The 27600-nt window shown below is 44.0% G+C and overlaps 1 protein-coding gene across 7 annotated transcripts; it reads right to left on the bottom strand.

The window, feature by feature from the left end:
- Positions 1 to 270: 270 nt before the first annotated feature.
- Zbtb25 (zinc finger and BTB domain containing 25) lies at positions 271 to 26777 on the bottom strand. Of its 7 annotated transcripts, XM_048415659.3 has the most exons (4): positions 25464 to 26165; positions 10851 to 11030; positions 5551 to 6503; positions 271 to 5079 (listed from the first exon to the last, which is right to left on the bottom strand). In XM_048415659.3, exons 1-4 carry the CDS (start codon positions 25487 to 25489, stop codon positions 4988 to 4990), a joined length of 1251 nt encoding a protein of 416 aa, XP_048271616.1. In that variant the 5' UTR covers positions 25490 to 26165; the 3' UTR covers positions 271 to 4987. The 7 variants fall into 7 exon arrangements, with proteins under 7 accessions (XP_048271616.1, XP_085553640.1, XP_085553641.1 ...); XM_085697514.2 differs by lacking the exons at positions 271 to 5079; positions 25464 to 26165 and adding an exon at positions 26640 to 26777 and having other exon boundaries at positions 5136 to 6503; XM_085697515.2 differs by lacking the exons at positions 271 to 5079; positions 25464 to 26165 and adding an exon at positions 26536 to 26630 and having other exon boundaries at positions 5136 to 6503.
- Positions 26778 to 27600: the final 823 nt, after the last annotated feature.

Raw genomic sequence — 27600 nt, 5'->3', positions numbered from 1 at the left:
GCTGGAGTTTCTTTTCGAGTAATTTAAGTTTCTATTCTGTTCTACTGTGGTTCGTACACAGCAGGGGAGCTGAGGGCAGTTGTCGCGCTCATGTGCGCGCGCGCACACACACACACACACGCACACGCACACACACACGCACACTCTGAAGCACAATGGACTCTCCCAATCTAGGATGAGGGTCAGTTTGGGATACTTGCATTTAAGACACCCAGATTTAGGGCCAGGTGCCATACCAAGTTAAAAGAAAGACCAATTACACAGACGTGGTTCAGCACAGAAGCATTTACAGGGCTCACTCCTAGGAATTTAACAACGCATCATAAAGAAATGTCACAGATAAAAGCCTAAGCACACGAAGACACACAAGTTACACTGTAAAGGATCTCTGCACGACCGACTTGTAGCGCAGTTCCCACAAAAACCCCTATCAAGCCTTCGTCGGGAATCCGAGTTTCCGTATCAAGAACTGCCTGTGCAGACAGGCTTCAGGGTCTGTCCTGGCTCTTCACGACCGTCAGGAGCTTCCGCGGTGTTCCACAGAACCTTGGCGAGCTCCTAGGTAGCGTCCTCATTCCTCTTCTTTCCTCCGTCTACTGTTTAGACCATCTTCATCCAAGAAACGATGGGACTTTTTTTCCATTTTATTTGTTTTTTTTTTTATGAAAACAATGTATTTGGGGGAAAGTCTCATTAATGCTGAAGTGGTGTATTTTACTCCCAACAACGCTAATCCTCCTTTTCCTTGCCGAAGAGTAAACAGTAGAGTAAGAATTCAAGTAACACTGCTATTTCCAGAGTATTTTTGTAAAAAACAGTTTCCTCAGCTAATTGTCTAGTAAGTAGTGCATGACTGCTTCAAACATTTTCTAGAATCTACAGGGAGAAATACTGAATAGGGCTCTAGCTATGGAAGTTTCCTCAGAGGTTGGTTTTCATCAGTGCACTAACACAATTTTAGTCCGAAGCCTGACGGCATCCCTGTGAGGTGGGTGTCACTTTATCTGGGAGGTCAATAGGAGAAGTAACCATCTCAAGGCTATACAGTAAAAACAACAACATTGGTATAAAAGGCAGACTGTATTTACTGGGCTCCCCCACTAAGAACAAATGCTGAGACAGTCTCTGCTTTTCTCCAGAAAACACCATGATGCAGGATCCGGGAAGAAGAGGGGGTTTAAAGCTGGCCCAAGTGGAGATCTATTAAATATCTGCTTAACACAGAGCCAGTTGGTAAGAACTGGGGCTTTTTTCCCACCGTGCCTTCAAAATGTTAGCCAGCAGAGATTATCTACCTCAACACAAGAGGGCGACATTAGGCAACAAAGTACATCCAGCAGACAATTCCTGGCTCAACTCGGCAACCATTACACAAACCACACTGCTAAGACAGAGACAAATCTCCATTTTACAGATGTGGTAAAGAGCAAAGCTGTTTTCCTGAAAAAACTTTTAAAATATGAAGACTTTTCCCCTCCCTCACAATGACAAATCATGTCCTTAAAAAACCAAAACCAAAACTACCCATGACAGTGCATGTATGCCATCCCAGCCCTTAGGAGGTTGACAAGGGACTGTTCTGGGCCAGCATGGGCCATACAGTGAGACCTCACCTCAAAAAACCAAAACAGGCTGGAGAGATGACTCAGTGTTTAAGGGCACTTGCTGCCCTAGAGGAGAACCTGGGCTCAGTTCCCACACCCACTTGAGTTCCGGAGGCTCTGATGCCCTTTCCTGGCCTCCACGGGCACTGCACACATGCTGTGCACAGAAGCACATGCAAGCAAAACACTCAACACATACCATGTAACATAAAGATAAATAAATCTTTAAAAATCAAAACAAAGTGACAGCAGATGCCATCCCACTGACTACATGCCTCTGTAAAAACAAGCTTTAGGGAACTTTTTCCATAAAATGAAACTAACATTTCTCCACTTCCTAAAACAATTATTGCGGACTGAGTTAGGGTCTCACCATGTAGCTCTTCCTGCTCTTCCTGCCTCAGTCTACTGACAGCTGGGGTTACAGATGAGCAAGACCCAGCATTTTGTCTTTTTGGCCTGGTATTAAAAGGAGCTTTGTAAATGAGAGGAATCTCTTGGGACAAGAGAACTTTAAGAGCATTAGGAACCAGGTGAACTAATATTTTCTCCAAACTCATAGACTTCCACTTATTCTGTATGTGTGTGTGGGATATGCATGTGTGTGGGTGTGTGCACACGTGTAGGCATGTGTTGAGACCAGAGACTGGTGACACATCTTTCCTAATAACTTCTCTATCTCAGGTTTTGAGACACGGGTCTCTTGGAAGCTGGAGCTTCTTTCTGTGGGGCTGGCCTGAGAGCATCTGCCGTCTTCCTGTCTCTGCTCCCCACCAGCATTGGGACGGCAGGCGCCATACCTAGCTCTCACCTCAGCTTCCAATCTGTGAGCAGCGGTGACTTTACTCGCTGAGCCACCTCCCCAGACTCTAGGTAGGGTTCCATTTCATTTACTAACATATGTTTATTAACTCTTCTGCATACGGTTCTGTAAACGGAGACTGCTTGTTCATTTCCCAGCTGCCCAGAGCCGAATAATCACACAAAAGCTATATTAATCACAGCACCGTGTGGCCAATGACTCTAGTGTATTCCTAGTTAGCTCTTACATCTTGAATTAACCCATTTTTATAAAACATATTCACAGCCTACAGAGGGGAATCCCACATCATAGTTCCACTTTAAGTAGAAGTGTCTGACATGGCCGTCAGCTGTAGGTAAGCTTTTTCAGCATCTCTCTAGACTGTCTTGAGCTGCTGTACCCACTCCCCTACCCTGAAAGCCTCTATTCGGACCCTTTAACTATATAAGGGCCTCATGTGTAAGACTAATGACTTGGTACACAAGAAAGATTACAGAAAAGATGAAAAGATTAAAATGAAAATTGTTAGGTTCTTTTATATTTGAGAAGGCTAAGGAGAGTTGGGCATGGGGGGCACAACTATAGTGCCAATGCCTGGAGGAAGAGCAGGCAGATCAGGAGTTTAAAACCATCTTCAGCTATATAGTGTGTTTGGGGCCAGCCTGGGCTAAACATGACACTGTATCCTTAAAAAAAATTAAAAGTAGGAAATATATCCTAAATAGCTTAAAATATATTAAATTGGTATTTGAGTTTCTATAAGGTTAAATCATTGAAGGTAGCATTATATTGTAATCCCCCCATAACAGCATACTTGTTTAACCAACCCCTCTAAATAGATTTTGCTCTCTATACATGGGTCTTGACCCCAGGGGCTTAAGTCTCTAAATCAGAAATTCAGCTGCCTTAAGACAACACCCAATGGGGTTCTTCACCTGGCTCTCAAGTTACCACTCTGAAGCCTGGCTGGTGGTACAGCCCATAATCCCAGCACTAAGAAGGCAGGGGAGGAAGATGGTGAGTTCAAAGTCAGAATGGGCCATGTAGCAAGAATGTCTCAAAAACTAAAGACAAGGAAACTGCTACTTTGGTTTGGTATGTGGTTTGCATGTGTGATTTTTGTTTGTTTGAAACAGGGTCTCACTATGTAGCTAACTGGTCTACAACTCACTCTACAAACCAGGCTGGCCTTGAACTCACAAGAGATCAACCTCCTGAGTTCTGGGACAAGAGGCAGGCAACATTGTCTCTGAAACCACTGCTTTGTTATTTGTCTGAACTCATTGTTTACCCAGAAAGGACTTTTGTTTCAGAATTAGCTGGATTACTCTAGGCTCCCCACAGACAGGGGGAAGAACCTCTAAGAAATGTCTTCAGAGGTGTTCTATCAGGGCAGGAGCAGCTCAGCCTTTGCATGTGGCTAAAATCTAAGCATCACATTTATTAGATGTATTCAAATATCTGTGCGATGGCACATGCCCAAGGTCCTGGCTACTTGGCAAACTGAAACAGAAAACTGCTGTGCCCAAGAGTTTAAGGCCAACCTGGGACACATACCAAGACTCTTGTTTCCAAACTTGGGGGCGGGCAGGGGTCAGGTCCATCTCAGATGCTCTTCCAATGTCTGTGAAGCTTAGACTTTAATAGGATAGGGGAAGGAGGAGGGCTGTCCTGCAGTCTTTCTTGCCTTCTTATCCTTGAGTGCAGACCTTCAAATTTAAACACTTCAAACACAATGAAATTTGATGGGCTATTTTTTAGGTACAGTAAATCCATCACTTAGTCCATCAACTCCATTTCTCTGGGGTTTTAGGTTTCTAAGTCACCACTATAGAAGAGAAGTTAAGTATATCCACAGAAGGAGAGCTGCCAGCGTGGGTTTTAAATAGACCTGGAACACTGGATGTATCTACTTCACTGGTTTTACTAACAGAAGAAGTGAAAGCCACACTACTGCAAAATTACCTGTAAGAGTGACTTTCAGAAAATTACCACCAACCCAGACAGCCTAGACAATTTTGCTGCATTAAGCTAGAGAGATGGCTTGTATCTTATTTTTCTCTTTAAATCTAGGCAAAACTCTTGCTATGGAAATCTGAAACTGCCCTTGGGTGTGTAAAGACACAGTAGCTGTGCTCACCGGCCCAGGGATGGTTCAGAGCCTGCCTCTGTGCTTGGACATATGTATGGACTGGTTTTTCTTTCCAAGACTTCCTTAGCACTGGCTTCTCCAGTCCTTTCTTCTAGCTGGAATATTTTTATTAAAAATGAGGTATACTTGATGTTAATTAAATAAGAGGCCATGTAAGAGACTGGGGTACTAGGAAGTAGACAGTTAAAACTACTCATGATTTGGTATAGCCGTGTCTTAGAACAAACTTTTTATACATTATAATATATAGCTATACATTAAAATAACTATTGATTTCCTATATGTCAGAAAATATTTAAAAGTCATTTTCATGAGGACATAATTCATATGAAACATGAGACAAGAGTGATGGTTTGAAGTGTGTTTGTCTGTGAACACATGTGTGCGCTGAAGACTCAGCCTAGAGCCTCATACATGTAGGCAAGCCCTCTACAGATGAGCTTCACTCCCGGTCTCTAAAACATTCTTTAAAACAGATCTCATCTGCTTCATATGCAAGTTCATTTTACTGACTCTGTAACCTGGAAAAACAAGAGATTTTATAAATAATCAGTCACTTTGAAGTTTATACATTAACTTCTGATTTTCAAATTATCATTTAATTTATAGAAAAGTTCATAGGATAATTGGAAAGTTACATTTAATAGCCATGTCTTATAATAAGAACTGGTATGTACAACCTCAAAGCCAGGGACAGATTATTTTAAGTCAACAGACCATGAGGAAGTAAATAATTTATGAATTAAAAACGGCGTATGAATCTTTTCCAAGACTGGTATAAAAATTCTAAAGGAGAAGCTGCTACTCGACAAGGATGGTATCCACACTTCCTTGTGTGAGCTCTGACTCTAAGGCACAAGGCAAGTCTAAATGTTCTTGTGACAAGCGAGAACTTTTCAGGGGGACATCGGGCCAGCTGTCACAATACTGCTGAAACCTCTGGGCCAGTGAATTTCCAAACCTTTGGCATCGGTTATATCTGTAAGATTTACCTTTATGTGTATACATGTGTTCCAGTAACTGGCTCTTTCGAAGAAATTTATGACCACAGATGGTACAGCTTATTTTCCTTTTTCTTGAAAAAGAAAAATTACAGTTTAATTCTACTGGCTCTGTGTCTTTGGAGATCACAGACACTTGACTGATCTGTAAAGGCTCGGCGGTTCCCCGGCTTGAGTGCTCGGGCGGTGGCTGCTGCTGCTCGTTCTCCTTGACAATGAAGGAGCTAAGCCTCCGGCAGTCAAGAGCATCACTGCTGTCACTAAGTGGATGCACTTCACCCAGGTCATTACTTTCCAAAATGGAAGCAGGGACACCAAATGGGAGAGATCCAGACACATGAGTATGGAGGTGCTGTCTCAGGTTACCACGGGATTCGAAACGCTCCCCACAGTAATGGCATAAGTGGACTTTGATACTGTTTTCTGTAAAAGAGGGGCCAGTCACTTCTGATGAGGACGAGGAGTGGCCTTGGGAGATCACAGACTCTGGATCACATCTCTCCTGTTTGATGGACACTGCGGGCTTCTGGTGCTCCTCCAAGGCCTGGGCAGCAGGACGGGTCCTCTCCTGCTCTGCACTCCCATCATCCAGCCCAATAGCAAGGGAGAGCTGCAGCTGTGGGTGGTCACCTTGGACAGCAGTTCTGTTCCCACTGCTACTGGGAGGGGTTTCTTTCAGCTCCAGCCCTTGTTTGACAGCTGTTTTCTGGGTTGTTGAAATCTGAATACCATAGAGATTTGAGGTCTGTACAGTCTCTGGTGAGAACACTTGATTCACTTCAGTTGCAATGTGGGAAAGGTAGTCTGCATGGAGAAATCGGATCCCTTCCTCCAAACGACTATGGTCCACCATCTGTTTGGGCCCTTTTCCTGTGTACATAATGTGCAACAAGTAGCTGAATATATCAGGCTGGATGTCAGTTGGTTGTATTTTTATGCATTCACTGTTAAAACAAAAACAAACCCAATGAAATGAAATACAACCTAGTTGGCCTTTTGGTTTCTAGCAATCTTAGGTTAAGACAAATTCTTCCCGAGGTTTAAATCTGGCAATCTGCCTTGATGAACTATAGTAACAAGAAATCAGTTTCTGATCCTAACTGCTTTTATGGTCCATCCACAAACCTTTGTGCATCCAGTCTACTGGCCAGCACAGCAAACACAGATGGACACTCAGATTAGTGCCTGAGAGACTCCTAAGCAGTAGCATCTGTTCTAGGTGAGAGGACAGAAACTAGTGACTAAAACAGGTGCTCTGCTTTTACACTGAACACATCAAAGGAACTAAACGCAGAGGCTCCAAAGGACACTTCTACGGTGGTGTTCAGAGCAGCACTGTTGACAGTAGCTAAAGCGGGAAACAAATATCTATCAAAAGATAAATGCAGCCACGTGCAGTGGGGAGACAGAGGCAGGAGAGTCTCTGAGTTTGAGGCTGCCCTGAGCTAAGTAGGTTCCAGAACAGTCAAGGCTACTAGACAGACTCTGCCTCAAAATAAGAGGGAAAAAAGGGATAAATGAAATGGGGCTGTAAATACAATGTCATAGGACTCAGTGGTTAAGAGTATCACCTACTCTTCTAGAGTAGTTCAATTCCCAGCAACCACATGGTGGCTCCCAACCATCTCTAGTGGGATTTGATGCTCCATCTGGCATAAAGTTAGGCATGCTGATACAGCACTCATGCATAAAATAAATAAATCTTTAAAAAATGTTATATTATTCTACCATAACAAAATAAGGAAATTCTGGTGTGTGTTATAACAAGGTTGAACTCTTGAAAAAAAGCTAAATGAAAAAAGTCAGACAAAAATGTTAAAAAATTGTATGGTACCATGTTCATGAAATAGCTAAAACAAAGCTGGGCATGGTGGCATATGCCTTCAAAATCCCAGCACTCATCAATAGCCAAGGATACAAGAAGCCCTGTCTCAAGAAAGAAAGAAAGAAAGAAAGAAAGAAAGAAAGAAAGAAAGAAAGGAGGGAGGGAGGGAGGGAGGGAGGGAGGGAGGGAGGGAGGAAGGAAGGAAAGAAAGACAAAACAAAAAAAACAACCTGAAAGAAAAAGAAATATCTAAGACAAACACATTTAAAGAGACAGAACTGGGCTGGAGAAATGGCTCAGCGGAACAAAAAAAATAAGAAAAAATTGGTGTTCTTCCAGAAGACCTGGTTTCATTCCCAGCTCCCATATGTGGCTCACAATTGTCTGTAACTCCCGTTCCAGGGCACCCAATGCCCTTTTCTGGCTTACTGGGCATCAGGAATGCAACTGGAGCACAGACATACGTGCAGGCCAAACAACCATATACAAGGGACAGAGACATATGGGTGGGGGAAACCTACAGTTAGATAAGGGGTAGTTACAGGCAGCTGAAGGAAAATGGAAAGTTACTACTTAAAGGTACAGTATTTCTGTTTAGGGTGATGAAAAGGCTTTGGAAACAGTGATAGTTGCAGGTATAACGTTATCAATGTAATTACTGCCATTAAGTTGGATGATTTAAAACTGTTAATTATAATGAGACCCTACATCAAAAACCAAAACCAGGGGCTGGAGAGATGGCTCAGTTAAGAGCATTAACTGCTCTGGCAGAGGACCTGCTACAACATGGAGGCAAAACACTCATAGAAATAAACAAACAAACAAAATGACAATCAAACAAACAAAAGCAAACCAAACCAAACCAAGTATTCATATTTTTAAAAGAATCTAATAAAATTGTTAAAATTTAAGACATAAATGATGCTAAGTTTATTTGGCTTCTAAATCTTAACCACTGAGCCATCTCTCCAGCCCTGGCTTCTAAATCTTTAAATCATAAATGAACACAGGTATAATTTTGAAAAACACTATAGTAATCTCAGACTCAATCTGGCTACTAGACAGAATAACAGAGTAAAGCTCTGTAAAGTTAGAGTAGAAACAGCTAAGGAAATCATGCATGTACAGAAGCGTGGACAGCATCAGTGGACAGATGTTTATTCTCCGAGTCGGATGCACTGGGGTTCAGCATATTGCAATCCAGTTTCTCTATTCCCAGGATCTGGGGATCCCTGCTTCCTCTCTTAGGTTTTACTCTTTTTGTCCTGTGCTGTCTACTAACTGGCATGTTGTGTGACAAGCATTTTTGGGGATATAAGTTCAGAATTCTGTTATCTGGAGTTTAGCTGCTTAACACAAAGACAGCATAGGGCAGGCCTCACCTTTCCTAATGCCTGTGTTTGGACAGCACCTAGCTCACAACAGGGGCTTCATTCAGATGCTCACTGCTTCTAAACTCACAAGTCACAGCTCAAAGGCTGAGGAGTGAATGTGATCTACAGTGTCACAGCAGAGACAAAACTCCTCTAGCAGAAAGGACTTCCCATTACCTGGCTAGCATTCTGACCCCATCTCTGCACTGTGCCACACTTTCTCATCACCTCATCTACTCTGTTGACTTGGTGACCACATTTGCTTCATACCTATAAATGTTTCTATACCACTTTTGTTTCATTTTGATTTTTTGAGACAGGGTCTTACTATGTAGCTCAGGCCTGACACTTACAATATAGCCCAGGCTGGCCTAAAACTCAGTGATCCTCCTGTCTCTGTACCTAAAGTGCTAGGATTGCTACAATTAGCTACCTAACCTCGATCCTTGCCATTTCCCCTCTGATTGCAATACATCTTATATTATTCCTCTGCAACACCTGAAGGGCTCCTGACTGCTCAGATTTGTAAAGTCTGTTCCAAACGTCTCAAAACAGGCCTGCTAGAACTCTTTCACTCTGAATACACCTGACGCTAGACACCACATTAGTAACAGCAAATCTCTGTTCCTACGCATTTTTCCCCCCAAGACATGGTTTCTCTCTAGCCCTAGCTGTCCTGGAACTTGTTCTGTAGACCAGGATGATCTCAAACTGGGAGATCTGCCTGCCTCTACCTCCCCAGTGCTGGGATTAAAGGCGTGCACCACACCGGGCTGCTCTAAGTATTTAATTTTACTAATCCATTTAATCTTTCAATACCCAAAAGGAAAGTACACTATTCTAGCATTTAACAGACAAGAAAGCTGAGTGTTAGGATGTGAATGTGAACTGTTCCCTCAAGGCTCATGTGCCGATTTGATAGCCAACTGATGGAACTTGAGGAAGTGACTGAGTCATGAGGACTCTGGCCTCATCAGTGTATTTAGTCCACGCATTACTAGTAGGTGGTAGAAACTAGGAGATGGGGCCAGGTGGAAGAAGAGTTACTAAGAACATATCTTCCAGGGCTACTTCTCTGTCTGCACTGTTTCTGCTTTCTTCCTGCCTACTAGGAAGTGGGCAGCTTTTCTGTCATGCCCTCTGCTTTCCTCTAGGCTTAACAGCAATAGAGTCAGTTAGCCAACGTGGACTAAAGCCAAAACAAAACAAAACAAAGCAGGATGTTCACAAGTTCAAGGTCCTCCTGGGATACTGAGTGAGTTTAAGGCCAGCCTGGGCAACTTAGTGAGATGCTATCTCCAAATTTATAAATAAACAAATAAATATGGGAATGTTTTAGGATGAACTAAAACTAGACTAAAATTCATCTTTACCCAGAGCTAAGAATTTGAATTCCCATGTTACCTAAATTTAAAAAAATGCAAAGGATCAAAAAAAAAAAAAACCAAACCAAACAAACATGTGAAGCACATGATCTTTGTTTGGCTGGTGGTGTGGAATGTGATGGCAGGCTGTGACAATGCAGTGTTGCTGCGCTAGAAATCAATAGCCTGGCGCTTACAACAGACGGTTAGCTTCAGACAGAGCTACATCTGTGCCCAACTGATCGGCTGTTTAGCCCTGGATAGGCCATTCAGCGGCTCAGGCTCAACTGCCTTTTCTCTAAGACCGGGAAAACAGTGGAGTATGCAGCATTATAGGATTAATGTTTGGGCACTGGCTAAGCCTTTTTTGTTTGGGATGTTTTTTTCAAGATAGGGTCTCATTAGGTAGCCTTGGCTGGACTGAACTCACTATGTAGCAAGTTGGCCTCAAATTCAGAGATCCACTTGCTTGTCCCTCCCAAGCGGTAAGATTAAAGACTTGCACCACCACACCTAGCTGGGCCAAGCCCTAATCAATTTTGGTTAAACTTGTTTTCATTAATACGTTCTACCATAGATACTACACACTGAGATCCATTACTCATATATAAAGTTATTATAATTAAAATTTTGTATTAGCTACCCCATAACCGTCCCTTAAATGATATTATAGTAAGACATGTATCACAATATTAGAAATTCTTCCCATTTACAAGAGCACATTCTTACCTTGTTTGATGAATAAATATCATCTTGAAATAGTTGGAAAAGGCAGCAAGTACCGCTCTGTGGGCTTTGAAGTAAACATCTCCAATAGCAACTGTGCAATCACACAGAAAACCAAATTCTCGCTGCATGTTCAGCTGCTGCAGAAGGACAAGGCTATGGCTAGCAGTATCCATTGTGGCTCTGAGAAAAATCAGATGTATACATGTGTTTATACATATCTAAAAATACTTATACATAAATATCTATTACACATACATATATTTATACACAAAACTAGTTACAGTTCACACAAACCTAGGGCATTAAGGCCTAATTTTAAATAAAAAGAGTCAACACTGTTAACCTCACACCCTATCTAACATCAACCCCCTTCCATTATGACAACTGAGATAAACTCCACTGAACTGTAAGACATGGTCTTCTTTTTTTTTTAAACCACGTAAGAAGGTAGCTTTGCTTGAGTGACACATGAAATAAAAAAATGCTCATCCCTTTTTCTATGTAATCGTTTCTTTTGTGTATATAAAAATATATATTTGATCAAACCTAGGGCCATGCTAGGCAAGCCCCACACGTACTTCCCTCAAGGTTCTGGAGACGAGGCCAGGATCTCATCTGCACCAGGTAAGCCCTCTACTTCTGAGTCTTCTCATTTTCTTTTCTTCCTTCCTTCCTCCCTTCCTTTTTGGTTTTTCAAGACAGTGTTTCTCTGTGTAACAGCTCTGGCTGTCCTGGAACTCACAGAGATCCACTTGCCTCTGCCTCCCAAGTGCTGGGATCAAAGGCGTGTCACCACTTGTTTCTAATGATGTTTCTTCCTTGGCGAGATGGAAATAGGATACCCATGTGTGGCTCAGAATTAGTGAAAACTCAGTAGTCATAGAAACTGCTACTCAAATGTTAGTTGTAAGTGTTCGGAATAATAGGGCGTCCTCCCTGGTTCTGAGCCCAAGCTCTCTCTCTAGCTGGATGGCCAGAACTCTGTTTTCTTTGGAGATCCTCTGGCATTCAGGAGACACTGGCCTCCTTGCCATCATGAAGTGTCTGTGGAACTTAGCCATACCCCAGTTTATATGGGGCCTGGGAGCTCATGAGAAAGAGCCTACCTGACCTCCTCTCAGCTAGACTCAGACACTACCTGGATGCAGATTCTTCAGGTAAGAAAATGGAGTATGGCAAAGGAGCCTAAGGGAAAACTCTGCACAAGGATATGCACGAAAGCTCTGGCCAAGACAAACTATGTGACTATGTCTCTGAATAGCAAGGACATAGCAAAGTTAGTTCTAGGCAGGTGGGAGGCTATATTTTGCCACCACCTCCCCCTTAGCTATGCCAACAGCCTGGTGCTGTAGGGAGAAGGTAGCTGTAGTTCAACGGGTGTCACCAGGGACTAGGAGAACATGCTTTGAAAAAGCAGATTCCAGCCGGGCAGTGGTGGTGCTTACCTTTAATCCCAGCACTCAGAGGCAGAGGCAGGCAGATCTCTGTGAGTTCGGGTTCAGCCTGGTCTACAAGAGTTAGTTTCCAGGACAGGCTCCAAAGTTACAGAGAAACTCGGTCTCAAAAAAAAGAAAAAAAAAAAAAGCAGATTCCAAATATGAAACCAAGGCCTGAGGAGGTCAGTAGGGGAAGGCAGAGTTATCCAGCAAGAGATTGGCAGCAGCATGAATATCAGGCAAGAGAGCAATCAACAATACAATAGAAATAGGAAAAAAAATAGCTAATACTTTACAACACTTCCCATGTGTTAGGCATTTTAACCCATTCAATTTTGGGGAGGGGGGGGGTTCAAGATAGGCTTTCTCTGTAGCTTTGGAGACTGTCCTGAAACTCATTCTATAGATCAGGCTGGCCTTGAACTCAGGGATCCGCCTGCCTCTGCCTCCCGAGTGATAGGTGAAGCACAATTAATAAAAACTCAAGAGAGAGAAACTGGGTTCAACATGAAGACCTGAAAAGCAAAGCAGCCAGCCACTGGCTCTTACCTCGACCTCAGTCTGAAAAAGGCGTTCCTGCCTCCAGGAATCTCAGAATGAGACTGTCTAAGAGCTGTCTCCTCCAATTTTATACTCCTCTCTAGGGCTAGGATTAAAGGCGTGCACTGCTCGGCTTCTGTGGCAACTAGTGTAGCGACTGGGATTAAAACTGTGTGTTACCATTACCTGATCTGTAAGGCTGACCAGTGGAGCTGTTTTACTACTCTGTGATCTTCAGGCAAGCTTTATTTAGTAAAATACAAATAAAATGCCACTACAGCTGAGATTAAAGGTGTACACCACCACCACCTGGCTCCCATTCAATTCTTAACAGAACTTCACAAGCAAAGGAATACTAAATTCCCTTTACAGATTAAGAACTGAATGAACCAACACCCAAGACCACACTGCTAGTCAGGGGCAGAAGCAGAGGATTCAAACCCAAGCTCTGAAGCCAAATCTGCCTCCCCCATATCCATTCTTTGTTTTGTTTTGTTTTGTTTTGTTGAAACAGGGTTTCTCTGTGTGGCTTTGGAGCTTGTCCTGGAACTAGCTCTTGTAGACCAGGCTGGCCTCGAACTCAGTGATCTGCCTGCCTCTGCCTCCCAAGTGCTGGGATTAAAAGCATCAGCCACCACCACCTGGCCCCCATATTCATTCCTTAAAAGGGAACATGACTTACAAACTAGAAAAGAACTACAGATAAAACCTCCACGGGAAGCTTGAGGAATATTTGTAAAGAGGAATTAGGGAAAAACTTGGATTTTCTGTTGGCTAAACAGATGATATACAACAAAAACAATATATACATTAGCAAATAAAGTTTAAAATATAGCATAATGCTAATAATATTGCTGACAAAGAGTCACTTTCATTAAAAACTATATACTGATACAATATAATCTTTAAGATATATTTATAAGACATAGGTATAAAACTGAAGAAAACTGTAAAAGGGACTTTTAAACATGGAAGAAGTAGTTTTACATAAATGTAATTCCTGTCCATGTATATATCACTGGAAAGGTTCAGTTAAATCAGTAGGCTTTTGACTCCTGAACAATTCTGGGAGAGGAATTAAGGAGTAGGGGTGAAAGGCTACCTGAACTTAAAACTAGAAATATTTTGGATAAGCAAGTAGTACAGAGAACAAAAAATAAAAAAAGACCTACCCACCTACTATGAAGGCAGGAAGTAATCATTACACATGCGACAGAAACCCCTTGGCACATCCTTATCTTACCCCTATCTTGCCTCCCGAGGTAAGCACCATCTTGAATTTAGTGCTTTTGACTATCATCATGTTCTTCCTGGGCAGGACTAATATATCCCTGGCCAAAGAATACTACTTTTCACAAACAGTTACATGTCAGGAATTCCACAGCTTGATTCTTTTAACTCTATATTCATATTACTTTTAAACAAGATGTTATTTCTTTCAAATTATGTGTCTATGTGTCTGCGTGTGGATACTGGATATGAGTGCAGATGCTCTTGGAGGTTTGGAACCCCCAGGAGCTGGGAGTCACTCCATGTAGGTGCTAGGACTCGAACTCGGGTCCTTTGCAAGAGCAGTACAAGCAATCTCTTTCTGTGTGTGTCTATTAGAATTATTTTATGTGTATGTGTTTTGCCTGCATGTATGTCTGTGTATCACATGCAGTGACAAAAAAGTCAGAAGAGGGTGCTGCATTCTCTGGAACTGGAGTTATAGATGATTTTAAGTTATCCTGTGGATGCTGGGAACTGAGCCCAAATCCTCTGCCAAAGTAACAAGTGCTCTTAACTGCTGAGACCAACTTTCCAGACTCCACATTTATTACCTTTAGTCCCTATTTATTTAATAATCTCTCCACTCATCTTCCAATAAAACAAAACTCTAACCCTCTATCACCCCACATTTTTAAATTATTATGGGGCTAGAGATGGCTCAGCAGTTAACAGTGCTTCCTGCTCAATCAATAAGATTGGATTTCAGATCCCAGCACTGACATAACAAACCAGATGTTCTGCAAAATGTCTTAACTGCAGCTTTTGACCTTCACACTAAAGATGTCATGTACCCACTCATGCATACACATATGCAATGCCAAATAAATTACAAGAATATTTTAATATGTATTTGTTGTGTGTATGTGTATGTGTGTATTGGGTACAAGCATGCCATACACATGTGGAAATAAGATGACAGTCTGCAGAAGTCTGGACTTTAATTCCACCATGTAGGTCCAGGGGTTCAAACTCAGCTTGTCAGACTTGTCAGTAAGCATCCTTACTGCTAAGTCATCTCACTTCAAAGTTCACTATTATTATTATTATTATTACTCTATTTTCAGGGGGCATGAGTATCAGGGGTGTCCATGTGACGGTCAGAGCACAGTGTTGTGGAATTAGCTCTCTACTATGTGGGAGAAATTCTAGGGCTCAAACTCAAGCCACCAGACTTCTACAGCAAGTGTCTTTATAAGCTGAGCCATTTTGCTGGTCTTTCCCCATGCCATAAACAAAACAAAACAAAAACCCAAAACTTTCAGCATCATTGAAATAATTAAATAGAAGCCACAGAAACGTGAGCCTATCCTCTAAAATAAAAACAAAACTGTTGGGGCTGGAGAGATGGCTCAGCGGTTAAGAGCACTGACTGCTCTTCTAGAGGACCCGGGTTTGATTTCCAGCACCCATATGGCAGCTCACAACTGTCTATAACTCCAGGATCCAGCACCCTCACACATTTATACATGTAGGCTAAAACACCAATACAAAAGCAAAAAACCAAACAACAAAACAAAACAAAACAAAAAAAACCCTGCAAACTGTGGGTATTATTCTAAGGGGTTATTTGACCAAAGTTACTACTTACAACCCTACATTTGATTCTAAAACATCACCAATTTACACGGAGACCTTTTTAAAGCCCTATATTTGAAGTTCCAGCATATAAGAACACTTTAGAATCAATAAAATGGCTCAAGGTGTAATACTTTAGCTCATCTGTCAAAAACAAAACAAAACAAAAACGCTTCACAAAAACCCCACCAAATTCTTGAACCATGGTCTTTTTCACCAGTTTTTCCTATATATATGGTGCACTGGCAAAACCAGCTATGGAGCCATACAGACAGAAATGGGAAACAGTACAAAAAAGCTACAATGTAAAGGTCTTGTGGTTTATGGGCTGAGTGACAGTTAAATTTTTCACTTCCTCAGTACTCATTGAAACACACACACACACAATCAAAACCATGTTCTATTCCAGGCTACAGACAGAAAAAAAAAATGACATAAAGTCATGAATGCTAAAGTCAAGAATACAGGCTACACAAGGAGATAAAACACAGAATAATCATATTACAAGAGTGGTGTCACCAGAAAAGTTGGAGATAAGTACAGAGAACACAATGAAAGTTACGATGTTCAAACTGGTGTTACTTCAACAGGCAGACAGATAAAACTGAATAACATTACTGGGAGGGGTGTGATATTTTGATATCAGAAGAATTCAATTCAATATAAAGGGGGAAATAACAGAGGCTCAGCTCACTGGGAATCCAAGTATAAGCACCCCCAGTTGTACTCGAAGGTGCCCCCGCTGTGTCTGGAACGCTCCTGTAGAGCAGCACTGCCGCCCTCTCTGCTGTGGCAGGAAGAGCACAGTACTGAAAGCGGGGCCTCTGAAATCCAACTACTTAGAGTGTCAGCTCTGCCACTAGTCTGATCTTCACAGGACACCCAACTCCCTGGGCCTCAGTTTCACTTACAGATTAGGGATAATGGCAATATCTTCCTGAGAGTTGTCATATGAAGGCAGGTGTGGTGGCACACACCTGTAAGCACTCGGGAAACTGAGGCAGAAGGGTTTGGAGTTTAATGCCAGCCTGAGCTACACAGTGAGACTTTGTTAATCAAGGGGTGTAGGGGAAGGAAGAGACTGAATAAATTTAATGGTGTAACCCATAGTAAGTGTTCATTAAGTAATAGCACAACAGTTCTCAATCTACAGGTCATGACCCTTTTGGGGTCAAATGCCCCTTTCATAGGGGTCACCTAAGACCATTAGAAAACACAGATATTTACATTATAATTCTTAACAGCAGCAAAATTACAGCCATGAAGCATTAGTGAAAATAATGTTATGGTTGGGGGTCACCACAACATGAGAACTGTACTAAAGGGTCACAGCCCCAGGGAGGTTGAGAACCTTGCACTAGACAGTACCATCACCAGGTCCGTCAGTCCAGGAGCCAACTAGGAACCACATAATGGCAGTGGAAAAAAGGGAGAACACCAGGGATCCACCAGAGCTGACACAACTTGGCAGCAGACCGGATGCAGCCAACCACAGACTGCGAGTTAAAGGTGAGTCTCAGAACTCCAGGCTGGGCTACTAGAAGATGTCATGCATTTCCTCAGAAAACATTTTCAGAGTAACTGCCATGTTCTTGGTGCCGATACAGAGGTACGACAGCAGAGCTAGCCACAGGAACTGGCTTAGTAGAGGTTTCCTCCGCAGTGGGTTCAGAGTGTCTGCTCCAGGAACAGGAAGTAGAAATGTTTGGTGATGAGCGGGGACAGCTCTAGAAGGAGCGGGACCAAAGAGCCTCTGAAATGACAAGACTGAAGTTTCTAAATGTGTATGGAGCTACACGGTGAAACCAAATTGAGGGGGGAAAAAGTCTTAAAAAGCTAAGTATGAGTTGGGCCTAGTGGCACAGGCATGCTGTAATCAAAGCCACCTTGGATGCCAGGGTGTGCAGGTCACAAATTCAAGGCTTGCCTGGGACAGAACATAAGTTTAAGGGCAATTTGGAAAACTTGGGCCTTTCTTGTGCCAAAATAAAAAATAATAGGGTTTTAGATGGTGATAGAGGACTTGTAGCATGCATGAGCTCCCAGGTTCACTCTCTACCGCCCCCCCCCCCCCCAAAGGCAAGTATTAATCCTTGGAAAACAGAAAGGATACAAGAAAACAAAATAGAGGTCCAGTGGTGGCCGTTAAACTTTTAATCCCAGCACTCAGGAGGCAGAGGCGAGAGGATCTTTGTGAGTTCAAGGCCAGCCTGGTCTACAGAGCTACTTCTAGAACAGCCAGGGCTACACAAAAACTGCCTCAAAAAACAAAAACAAAACAAACAAACAAACAAAAAACAGGAAAATACCAGAACGGAGAGAAAGCAAAAGAGGTGAGGAAAAAGGCAAGAACCTTGGGAGAGGAAGCAGCACTGGTGACCAGGAGAGCATGTGGCCTCCCAAGTGCAAGCCAGCAGCCAAGGCCAACTTTCTTAGTAAAGAGTAGAGGCAACAGAAGGGGAAGCAGTCAGGGTGGGCACTGAGGAAGCTGCAGAGCTAAAGAAGACAGCCCCAGATTAACCTGGGAGTTAGCTGCAGGGATCTCTTTCCAACAGCAGAGATGGCAGGATAGAGGGCTGAGCATCTAACTCAAAATGACTTGGTTCATACAGGAAGGGAAAAGGGACCTGAAATACTAAAAGAGAATTAAGCTGTATAAGGAATTTATACACAATAATTTCTACTTTGGTTCCCATTAACCTATACTCAAAATCACTGATGCCCGTCTTGTCTAGTTGGTTAAACCTACTCCATGAGATTTCAGATCTCTTTTCAGGTCTAAAAAATTTTTTAACTCTTGCCCTACTTTTCTCCAAGCACATTACCCCTCCTCTAGCTTCGGGTGCGTTTGCCTGAATTCCTCAGTCTAGGCCTGGTGTCATCCCTTTTTTCCCCCCCTGGACTGCAAAGTCTTCCTGCTTGCTTACAACCTTCGCTTTACATTTTTGACCTGCTAATTTTTGTGTCACTGTGGGGGTCAATCTTTATTGATGTGACACACATCTAGTTATTTATATCCTAAAAACCACGATTAGGGCTGGAGAGATGGAGCAGCGGTTAAAGTGCTTACTGCTCTTGTAAAAGACTTGGCTTTATTGGGCAGTGGTGGTGTACATCTTAAATCTCAGCACTTGGAGGCAGAGGCAGGAGGATCTCTGTGAGTTCAAGGTCAGCCTGGTCTACAGAGCAAGTCCCAGGACAGCCCCGGTTGTACAGAGAAACCATCTCTAAAAACTAAAGACTTGGATTCGGTTCCCAGCACCCACATGGCAATACACAACCTTCACAACCTTTTCAAAGGCCAGTTCAAGGGCATCAGACATCCTCTTCTTAACTCCATGGGCTTCAGGCATGCACATGATAAACACACATATATGTAGAGCACCCATACATGTAAAATAAACTGATTAATGTAAGAGACTCTAGATTCAGTAATACTCCTCCAGAGAGAAATTTTTATTTTAGTAATTAACTTGGCTGAACCGAACACTCCCGAGGTCTATCTCAATTGTCGGTAGCAACTGAAAGCCACGTTTTGGCCTTAGGTGTGCTGTTAGGAGGTTCCTGTGAACACGTCAGTTCCAGTGACAAGATTCAAAGTTATGTACATACACATCACTCCAACCTACCATTTCTTGGATAGCCCCTCACTTTCCATCTCTATGTTCTGTTCTGCCACCCCTTTTCTCTTCAAGCAAGAAGTCACCACAGTGTTAGCCAGTCACTGTGTCACCAAAGTCATAAAAACAGAAACCTCCACTACTAATCCGTCTGTTAATTCAATCCTCAGTCACACAAAGGGGCGCCGAGACACAGCATAAAATAACAAAAAAAATTTAAAATCTAAGCCAGGTGGTGGCACATGCCTTTAATCCCAGGATTCTGGTGGCAGAAGCAGGTGGATGAGTGCTCTATGAGTTCAAAGCCAGTCTGGTCTACTAATTAAGTTCTAGGGCAGTCAGGGCTACACAAAGAAGCCCCGTCTCAAAGAAACAAAAACAAAAGGATTTTTTAAAAACTGGTAAACAGACAGACTTGACAGTACACAGTTGTAGTCCCAGGGCTTGTGAAGCTGAAGCAGGAGGATTGCTGCAAATTCAATGTTAGCCAGGGCTACACAGTGAGTTCAAGGCTGGATGGTTTGGGTCTATCTTTTAAAAAATTTAACAAAAAAGATTTTTGGAAGCAAAAAGATGTAAAGTAGATTACAGAAAAATAAACATTATTGATTTATTTTGAGAAGCAAAGAGTGGCTCATTTAAAAACTTTTATTAAGAAATTAGTGTTTTTAATATTTTATTCTGAGGATTCATACATATATACAAATATTCACCCCAGTCCTCCCCATCCAAACATTACTCTCCTCACCCTCAAAGTTATATTTATTAAACAACAGGTTTAGTACTGGTAGCTCTGAGATTATAAAAGCCTTCTTTACTTTCTCGAGTGTAGTAAATTAGTTCCAGATTAGTTTAAACTATGATGAAACTATGTATACTAGGTTGCTGATAACTCAGTTAGCATGATATTCATTATTTTGTTTAGAAAAATCTCTTTTGGATTGTACTCTCAAATCAGCAGTGGCAGAATAACCTATACGACTCAGGCTGCAAGAATCTTTAACAGACTTTATAATCAATCACCACTAAAAGATAGGAAGCTGGCGCAGGAATGCTAAGCTTTTCTGAGCTACTTACTCATGGCTATAAATACAAAGGTTAAAAAAAAAAACCTCTAGAGTTACATGATAAAAGGTTTTCTATACTGATTGCAATTTGGTAATTGTAAAATAGTAATCATTTTTAGATGATTGTGGATGTGTGACATTTGATTATTTAAGAAATGAATGAGCTCATCTGGCTTTATTGTGAGACAAGATCTCACTGTAGCCTAGAATGATCTGGGATTTACTATGTAGCCCAGGCTGACCTTGAACTCTATACTCTCTTGCCTAAAGTTTCTGAACAGTGGGATCATAAGCATAACCATTATTCCCAAAAAGAATGAAAGAATGTACATAAATAATTTTCTCCTGGGACAGTGCACCCATCACTGACTACACAGCACAGGCTGTGCAGAGCTGGACAGATGGGGAAGTCTTATCACAAAATAACCCAAGAATTGCTGGTGCGGAGCTCTAAGACTTTAATTCTATTTTATTGAAGACTGCTCAGAAGATAGAGGCTTATGTGCACAGATGTGATGACCTGTGCCCAATTCCCATATCCTACAAGGTGGTAGGAGAACTAGCTTCAGAGAGCTGTCCTCAGACCACTCAAAGTTTTAAAAATAAATAATTAAAATTATTATTATTAGAGATGGCTCAGCTGGGTTTGATTTCCAGCACTTATATAGCAGCTAACAACCATCCATAACTCCAGTCCAATGGGAGCCAGTGCCTTCTTCTGGCCTCCATCGGCACTATACAAATGCTACAGACTACGAACTATGCAAATGCTACATACTATGTGCAGGCTAAACACCCATACACATAAATTTTAAAATCTTTATTGTGTGTATGATCTGTGAGTACGAACCCACACATGTTACAGCATGTATGTAGATGTCAGAATAGAATCATTTCTCCTTCCATGGGGGTTCTAAGGATCAAACCCAGGCTGTCTGGCAAATGCTTTCACCTTCTGAGCCATCTCACACACATACACACACCTCTCTCTGCAGGCCTTTTTTAAAAAAGAAACTTCCCAGGAGATTCTAGCAGACGCTTTAGGTAAGAACCTTTGCTTTAGAAGAACAAGAAGCTAAGGAAACCCTGAAGAGCATTTCACACATGTAGTGCACACACTTATAGGAACATGTACATACACATAAGTAAAATAAGAAAACTGAAACTATTTCATAAGTTTTCAAAGAATTATATCGATTATATTAGATAAATATATACCAGCAATTACTCGAAATGTGACTCTAAACTAAAAGCTTTAGGAGTTTAAGAAAGTTATGCATATTGTGCACACCTGCAATTCTAGCTCATGGAAGTCTGAGGCCTGCGCTTAGGAAAACCTATCTCAAAAAGAAAACAAGCAGAGGACTTGAGGAAATAGTGAAGTGTCTGCCACTCAAATATGAGGACCTGGGTTCAGATTCCCAGGATGCTTGAGAACTTAGCAGAGTCACTGTATGGGGTGGACAGTAGAATGAACAGCTGGTTTTTAGAAGTATTTCGACCTTGGAGACTCTTTGTGAAAAAGCGATTGTTCTCCAAGATAGCAGAATTGTTTTGCTGAAGGGGCATTGCAGCCAGCCAATGAGTTTGAGTCACAAGACACCTCTGGCCCACATGAGGCTCCTATATTATTGTGTATTGCAAATGATACATATAATAAAGGACAAGAGTTATGGGCGCATGTGATACTGTCCTTTAGTAAGATGTAAATTAGATTAGGGACCTTGTGTAACAATCAATCAATACACCTTTGTGTGGCTGTTTAGGGTTCAGTCCCTCAGGGAGGCTGGACCTTCCTGATGCCATTAAAATTTCACCTTGGAGTGCCTTCTTTCTTTAAACAACAAGTCTACATGGTGCACCCCGGCACACAATGTGCGTGTGGTACTGGAAAGATGGCTTAGTGGTTAAGAGCATTTGTTCCTCTCTAGAGGACGTGAGTTTAGTTCCCCACGCACACACTGTTTCACAACCGTCGTCACTTCAGTTACAGAGGATCTAACACTGTCTTCTGGCCTCAATAGGCACCAAGTACACTTGTATACAGATATATTTGTAGGCAAAACAGCTACACGCAAAACATTTTAAAAAGCGTTTTGAAAAATTAAAAATGTGTTTGGTGAGTCCTGGGGAGATGGTTCAGCAGTTAAAAGACAGTACTGCTCTTCCAAAGCAATCCAAGTTCGATTCCCAGCACCCACACCAGGAAGCTTACAACTGCCAGTAATGCCAGCTCCAGGGGATCTCACACTTGCTACCTAAAGGGACTGGATTCACATGTAGAACCCCCTCACACACACATAATAAAAATTAAAAATAGTATTTCTTTAAAATGTGTGTAGCGATGTACAGCTGGATTCCGAGTGTTCTAGTGGTAGATAGGCAAATCTCTGGAGCTCACTGGCTAGCCAGCTTAGATGAATCAGTGAGCTCATTTAAGTTCAATGAAAGACAGTCAAAAAATAAGGGGAATAAACTGAGGAAGACACCTTAGACCTTAGATGCACACACCCAGACATACACACCCAAGTAAAAGAAACAGAAACGATCTAAACTAAGCAACAGTAGGATGGTTAGAAACAAGGAAAGACAGCACTATTTCCAATTTTTTTTTAAAGTATCTATGGCCGGGTGGTGGCACACGCCTTTAATCCCTCTGGAGGCAGAGGCAGTTGGATCTGTGAGTTTGAGGCCAGAAAATAGAGTCTCAGATAAGAGCCTGCCATAAACCCTACACATCTACTTACACAAATTTACAGAGAATCTTAGAGACGACATAGTGTAGGATACAGTTACATTCTAGAAAGCTTCGCCAGGACAGTTTGAGGCAGACAACGGCCTTTTCATCTCTTAACATGGTGTGTGTGTGCACACGTGCCTGATAAAGCACCAAGCCAACAGATCTTAGAAATACAATCTTAATATAGAAAGAAAAGGATATGATTTTCTTGATTTATTAAAGACCCCTTCCGAACAGAACAAAACAAAGTATCCAAAGAAAGGAGAAAGTTAAAGATGCTAAAACTAGAACAGACCTCCGACTGCGGAATCTGTGTGTCCCTACACCAGCACTTCCTCTGTGTGCACCGACGGCAGCATTTCCTGTCTGAGAGTTACAGCTCCACGAGCACACTACCCACGTGGGCCCGCACAGGCTAAAAGATCCTCTGCTCAAAAGCCTGGTGTCTCACAATAAAACGTGGTCTTTATCTATAACTAGGAAAGCAATGAACTAGGAAAATTCTAAAAAGTTATCAATATAAAAACATTTTTCCTAAATAAGGTGGTTTTTTTTGTGCTTTTTTTTTTTTTTTTTTTGGTTTGGTTTTTCAAGACATGGTTTCTCTGCTTGACTGTCCTGGAACTCACTCTGTAGACCAAGCTGGTCTTAAGTTCACAGAGCTCCGCCTGCTTCTTCCTCTCGAGTATTAGGATTGACAGCATGTGCCGTCACGGCCTGGCTTAAATATTTTTTTTTAACAGAGAAGAAAACTGTTTAATAAAATGAAAACAGAAGCCCAACAAAGGATTGAAGAAATATAGCTCAGTAGTAGAGGTTTTGATTAGCATTCACAAGATGCCAGTTTAATACCCAGAACATAACCAAGTATAAACAAAATCAACTAGCAATCATAACACATATTAGCTTATTAGCTTTACATACGTTTTCCTCCACTTTTTTGGGGTGGTGTGAGTGAGACAGGGCCTATTATGTAGCTCTGGCTGACCTGGCACTGACTATGTAGACAAGGCTGTCCTTGAACTCACAGAGATCCACCTGCCTCTATTTCCCATGTGCTGGGATTAAAAAGGTGTTCACCACCTTTTTATGTGCCCCAGTCCTGGCAAAACATGTTTTAAGTATGTACTTGCATGGATTCAAGTAAATTATATGTGTGGTAGGAGCCTGTGGAAACCAGAAGAAGGAACCCTGGAACTGGAGTTACAGATGGCTGTTAGTCACCACATGGGTGCTGGGAACCAAACCTGGGTCACCTACAAGCACAGCCAAGAGCAAAAGGATCGATTGAAGAACCTGAGTAACAGATGGTAGAGATCAAAGGATCTAAGTCCATAGCTAGTACTGTACGGACCAACTGCAGCAATATTTTCTTTTCAGCCTTCTCTCAAAGGCCTCAGGTTCACATGCTCTGGGGAATAACTACGCAAAAGGAGAAAGGGGCCACAGGAAGTGGTGCAGAACTTATCATCAAGATAAGCACACCTGTACTGTTCTTCTCAGGGAAATCTCCCATAATCCAGCCCTCCAACGCTTGGCTAGCTGTTACTACAAAAATGGACCAATTGGTCAAACACCACCTACAGCTAGCAAGGAATAAATCACTGTAGGTCAGTGTGGGGGGGGGACATTATGCAACACTTCCCAGCAGCACAGCCATGGTCAGGATATTTTACTGCCAAGCCACTTGGGCCCCTCCTCCCCAGCTAGACAGCCTGGCTCCTTTGCATTCCCCTCAGGAGATAGGGTGGAAGTACATAGCTCCACTCTGTGAGGCATAGAGGGCAGCTGAAAGTCCTGCTTGGCCTCTCTGGGCAACCACAGGCGCCAATAAAGCAGCCACAGGCAATTCCCTCATCCCCCTTCCCAGCTTGAAGTGGGAGCAAGATACAACGCAATGGAGCACTGACTGGACTTAGAAGATAAGTGATCTAGGCTTACATTCCTCTGCAAATAACCGGCACCACAGTCAGAACGTGTCTCTCTGGTTCCTTTCTGCAGGCTTAAAACATGTGTAACACGGAGACAATACCACCTTTTTAGGGAATTCACCTATGAAATCAGCTGGCAAAGGTTAACATATAAAACTAAACAAACAGCGACAACAGGTCATTTATAGCTTAAAAAAAGTCAGTCACTATAGTGCTGGGCACAAGTGTCCAGTGTGTGCGTGTGTGTGTGGTTCTTCTTGCTGTCCAAGATTTTCACCACTTCCTAACTACACCCCAGTCACCTGAAATATTCCATGTCTATCCCACTGTCTGGCTCACTGATCTGATCTTAACTAAAACATACCCCGGTTGAAAGACTGCTGCCTAAAATAAACTAAAGAAGAAACAGTGGTCAGACAAGGTGGCACACACCTGTAGTCCCTGCACCCAGGAACCATCTGGACCGATCACCAGTTCTACACTAGCCTGGACTATATAGGCCGTACAACTCACCCAGAAACACTTATCTACTACTCTCTAGAGCCATCGCAACAGCCAGGCCGAACTTCCCAATCAACCTGAGAAGTCCTGCAAGCCAAGTGCAGTCACTTCTGGGGGACACATTGTCCGAAGCAGGATGAACCAGCACTGCCGTCCTGCCACAAAAACTGTCTGCAGCCCTAAAGCCTAACCATGGAAGGGCTGCACCTTGATCATCTTGATCAAGCAACACTATGCTCTTTAGGTCCGGTGTCTTCTGTGAAATAAGAGCGATGAACTCCATTTTACTTAAGGCCCTGAATTTTCAGTTCTGAAAACCCAGATTCCAAGATGTGCTTTTCTCCTGTCAATCAACAGCTCTGCAGCTTTTAAAGGACTTGCTCGAGTCTCTAGAGCAAGAACGCCAAATTCAATCCCTGAGAGGGATACGGGAGCTAATTTATAAAACACAACACTAGCTATCAGGTTCCAGGTACAGCGCTGTGCGTCTCCTAAGCAACTGATAATGGCTTGATTTCTCCAAATTAGTGCTAGGGAGGCGGTGAGATGATGGGGGCAGACTCAAAAAAAAAAAAAAAAGCATTTGGCTATAATAAACCACGTGGGGAAAAAAATAACTGATCAGGGTTGGGGGCTACCTGCCTTAGAAACTAGGTACTCACAAACAGGATGGGGGAGGGGACAGTGATGGCTGAGCAGCCTGAACAGGATACCCGCCCACTAGCTAGAGCCGTAGGCCTGGCGCTGTCACTCGGAGCTAGCAGCCACGGACGGATCGAGACTTCTGAGCCCGGTCAGAACCTGGCCCGCAGCGGGATGGACTCCAAGGCTGTGCAGAGCCCGCGCGCGCCATCCCGCCTGCGTTAGGCCCCGGCGGCGGCCCACAGCCAAGGGCGGCTCCAGGCGCCGCGCGCCCAGCACTCGCTCGCCGTTGCTAATTTCCTCCGGGGCCCTGACTGACATCTCCAACGGACCAAAAACACCCCTGTCCCCGGCTACTTGCATCTGTCCCGCGACCGGTGCAGCTGCAGCCGCCGCCCGGGGCGGTTCGCGGCGGGAGGGACTGAGCCCGGAGCAGCCCCACGGGGGCAGGGCCGCGTTGCTTACCCAGACTCCGCCGCGGCGGCGGGCGGGCGGGCTTCTCCGTGCGGGAGGGGCGGGCTCCCGCGCTGCGCACAGCACGCTCCAGCGCCCGCTCACGCACCCGGCGGGCTGCTCTCGCGCGGCTTCCCGCGCCGGGCCCACGTGACCTGGCTGCCAGGGAAGCCGGCGGCACCCGGACTGGTGTGCATCGCGTGCGTGCGTGCGCGCCTGCTGCCTGAGTGGCCCAGGCGGGGGGTCGGCGAGCGCTTCGGGCGCCTCTGCCACGGTCCCCCTAGTCGTGACTGGAGGCGGAAGTGTGGGGACAAGCCTGAGCGTCACAGGCTCCCCTACACGCCTCCGCGTGACCCCGGGGACTTTCCCCCCGGCGTGTGCAAAAGCACGGGTGCCCCCCTCGGCCCTGGGTGGGGACGGGCAAGGGATGCATCCGCGGATGGGGCGGGAGCGGGGTGAGGGCGCGGGGCAGGCGGCCGCGCGCGGCGGGAGCCAGGGCAGGAGGCGGGCCGGGCGGGGCATGGCGGGGGAAGTGACTCAGGGACAGGCCGGCGGGCCCGCGCGAGGAGGGGTGGAGGGGCGCGGGGAACGGGCGACCCCGAGCGGACGAGCTTCAGGCGGGACGGGACGAGGGTGTCAGAGCCCCCAGAGCGTCCTGGGTGGAGCGCGGGGGCGGGTCCAACTGCGGGGCCCTGCGGGGCAGGGGTCTGATATCTGGGCACAGGGCGAGCAGCATCCAGCCCCCGGGCGGGAGTCGGGAGGATCCCAGCGGCGTCCAGCTGTGCAAACAGGAGGAGGGCCAAGGCGACCCAGGGGACAGGGGCGAGAGTGCTGCTCCAGCCGCCGCCCGGGCGCCCGCGCCGCTGCGGGCAGTGCCAGCCTCCTCGGCCCCGACGCAGAAACTTGTTGCAACCAACAGGCGACCGCGGGTGCCCCTAGCCGCCAGCGGCGGAGTGGGTGGGCGGGCGAGAGG

Source organism: Myodes glareolus, chromosome 11, assembly GCF_982192425.1.
Source record: "Myodes glareolus chromosome 11, mMyoGla1.1, whole genome shotgun sequence".
In the NCBI taxonomy this organism is placed as follows: Eukaryota; Metazoa; Chordata; class Mammalia; order Rodentia; family Cricetidae; genus Myodes; species Myodes glareolus.
The sequence above is the reverse complement of the archived record's forward strand: the minus strand, read 5'-3'. Positions and strand labels throughout refer to the sequence as shown.